Here is a 1,800-nt window from a genome sequence, read left to right on the forward strand (position 1 = left end):
ACCCCCCAGGGGGGATGGTCACGCCGCAATCCCTTCTCCTCCATTCTCCTCTCGGGATCTTGGGCACGCATGCACACGCACCCGGCGTGAGTTTTAAGCCACCAGGTCCAGGACGTGAACCGCGGTCGACTACGTGGGAGTCCAGCGACATAGCCATTACGCTAACTGCTGGTTCCCCGAAAATATAGTTTTTGAAGTCACCTTACTCAAGTAAAATGTAGGTAAAGCACTATAGAAGCCAGAATTTCAGACTCTCTAAATAATAGTGTATTACCCAAATCAGGAATTATACACATCTATACAGTGGAATATTTCACTCAACAATTCACTCAAAAAATATTTATTGAGTGTTTACATGTTGCCTGGTACCATGACAGGAAGTAGAACCTAGCCACAGAAAATGTTACATGAAGAACTTGTAACAACATGGGGAAATTTTTACAATTTAAACAAGAAAAAGTAGAGTTAGGGGAAAAAAAGAAAGGATTTACATATATGTATCAATACTGTATATAAATGTATATATATATACATTAAGCGATAATATTAGCTGGTCTCTCTGGATGATAGATCTATAAGCAACACTATTTTTTTTCTGTTATGTTCTTTTTTCTTTTAAGAATTATTTTATTTAACTATTATTTATTACTATTATCATCATCATTATTATTATTTTCCAGTTTGATCAGAGAGAGACAGAGATGGTAGTAACTAAGAAAGCAAGCCACCAGGTCGGGACTCAAACCATGGTCGGCCATGTGGGAGTCTAGCGCACTCAAGCACACCACCTGCCAGCCCCCTTTTCCATGTTTTCTACATGTTCCACCGACTAGTAGTTTTCAATGAGGAAAAGTAACTTAAAATATTAAAACTTCTAGTACATATACTGATATTAAGGTAATTTCCTAATTTAAAAATTGTTCTGTCAGTTGTGGATACGGACCAAAATAAAAGATGATACATTCCATGTGAACACTAATGATTGTCCCTCTAGATTATAGAACAGTAGGTCAGCAAGCTGTAACCATGGCAACATCTTCACTTATAATCAAGTTTAATCTTTACTAATGTCATATTAATCTATAAGAGTATGTTTTTTCTTCCAACAACTTCCTGATAATTCATCCATTCCCCAAATAAGAACACTGAAAATTATAAGGTCGCCTACATCATTTCTAAAGTCCACAGGAATCTGAGACTGCTTATGAACAAGCCATATTTTGTCACATGCAGTGAAAACTTTCCAATCGCTCACAGGTTTTCTCCCCAGCACTTTTATTATTTACTAGGCACCAAAGATAGCTACACTATGGAACAATATCTTTCCTGCATCTATCACTCCAAACTCAGGTCCGCATCAGTTCCTAAGCATGAACATATCTTAACAAACTTGAGCTTTAAAAATGGACACACGGACCAGTAGTTGGCATAATGGCTGTATCACTGGACTCCCAAGTAGTTGACCGCAGTTCGAGTCCTGGACCCAGTGGCTTACACTCACGCCGGGCACGTGTGTATACGTGCCCAAGATCCCAAGAGGAGAATGGAGGAGAAGGGATTGTGACATGGTCATCCCCCTGGGGATGGGGGGTGATTTCTCGCTTTCTGTCTCTCTCTCTCTCTGTCTTTCTGGTGAGCACACATGCCCTATAGCAAAGAAAAAAATCTCTCCCCCCACCAAAAAAAAATGGACACATGCATGACAGGACTGACAGCCGGTTTATGGCTCACAGTTCTACTTTTATTTACCTCCCGAACATCAAAGTTCCTCTTGAGGTTAGCGCCAACTATGCCATACAA

At 39.8% G+C, this 1,800-nt stretch overlaps 1 protein-coding gene across 1 annotated transcript in view; it reads right to left on the reverse strand.

Annotated features, from left to right (window-relative positions):
- MCCC2 (methylcrotonyl-CoA carboxylase subunit 2) overlaps window positions 1-1,800 on the reverse strand; it is a 75,553-nt gene that overhangs the window by 24,174 nt on the left and 49,579 nt on the right. The window contains 1 exon segment of the mRNA XM_006169503.3: window positions 1,750-1,800. This exon segment is cut by the window's right edge and continues 11 nt beyond it. Coding sequence (XP_006169565.1) covers window positions 1,750-1,800 — 51 coding nt within the window.

This window comes from Tupaia chinensis, unplaced genomic scaffold (assembly GCF_000334495.1).
Source record: "Tupaia chinensis unplaced genomic scaffold, TupChi_1.0 Scaffold147123_1, whole genome shotgun sequence".
Classification (NCBI taxonomy): domain Eukaryota; kingdom Metazoa; phylum Chordata; class Mammalia; order Scandentia; family Tupaiidae; genus Tupaia; species Tupaia belangeri.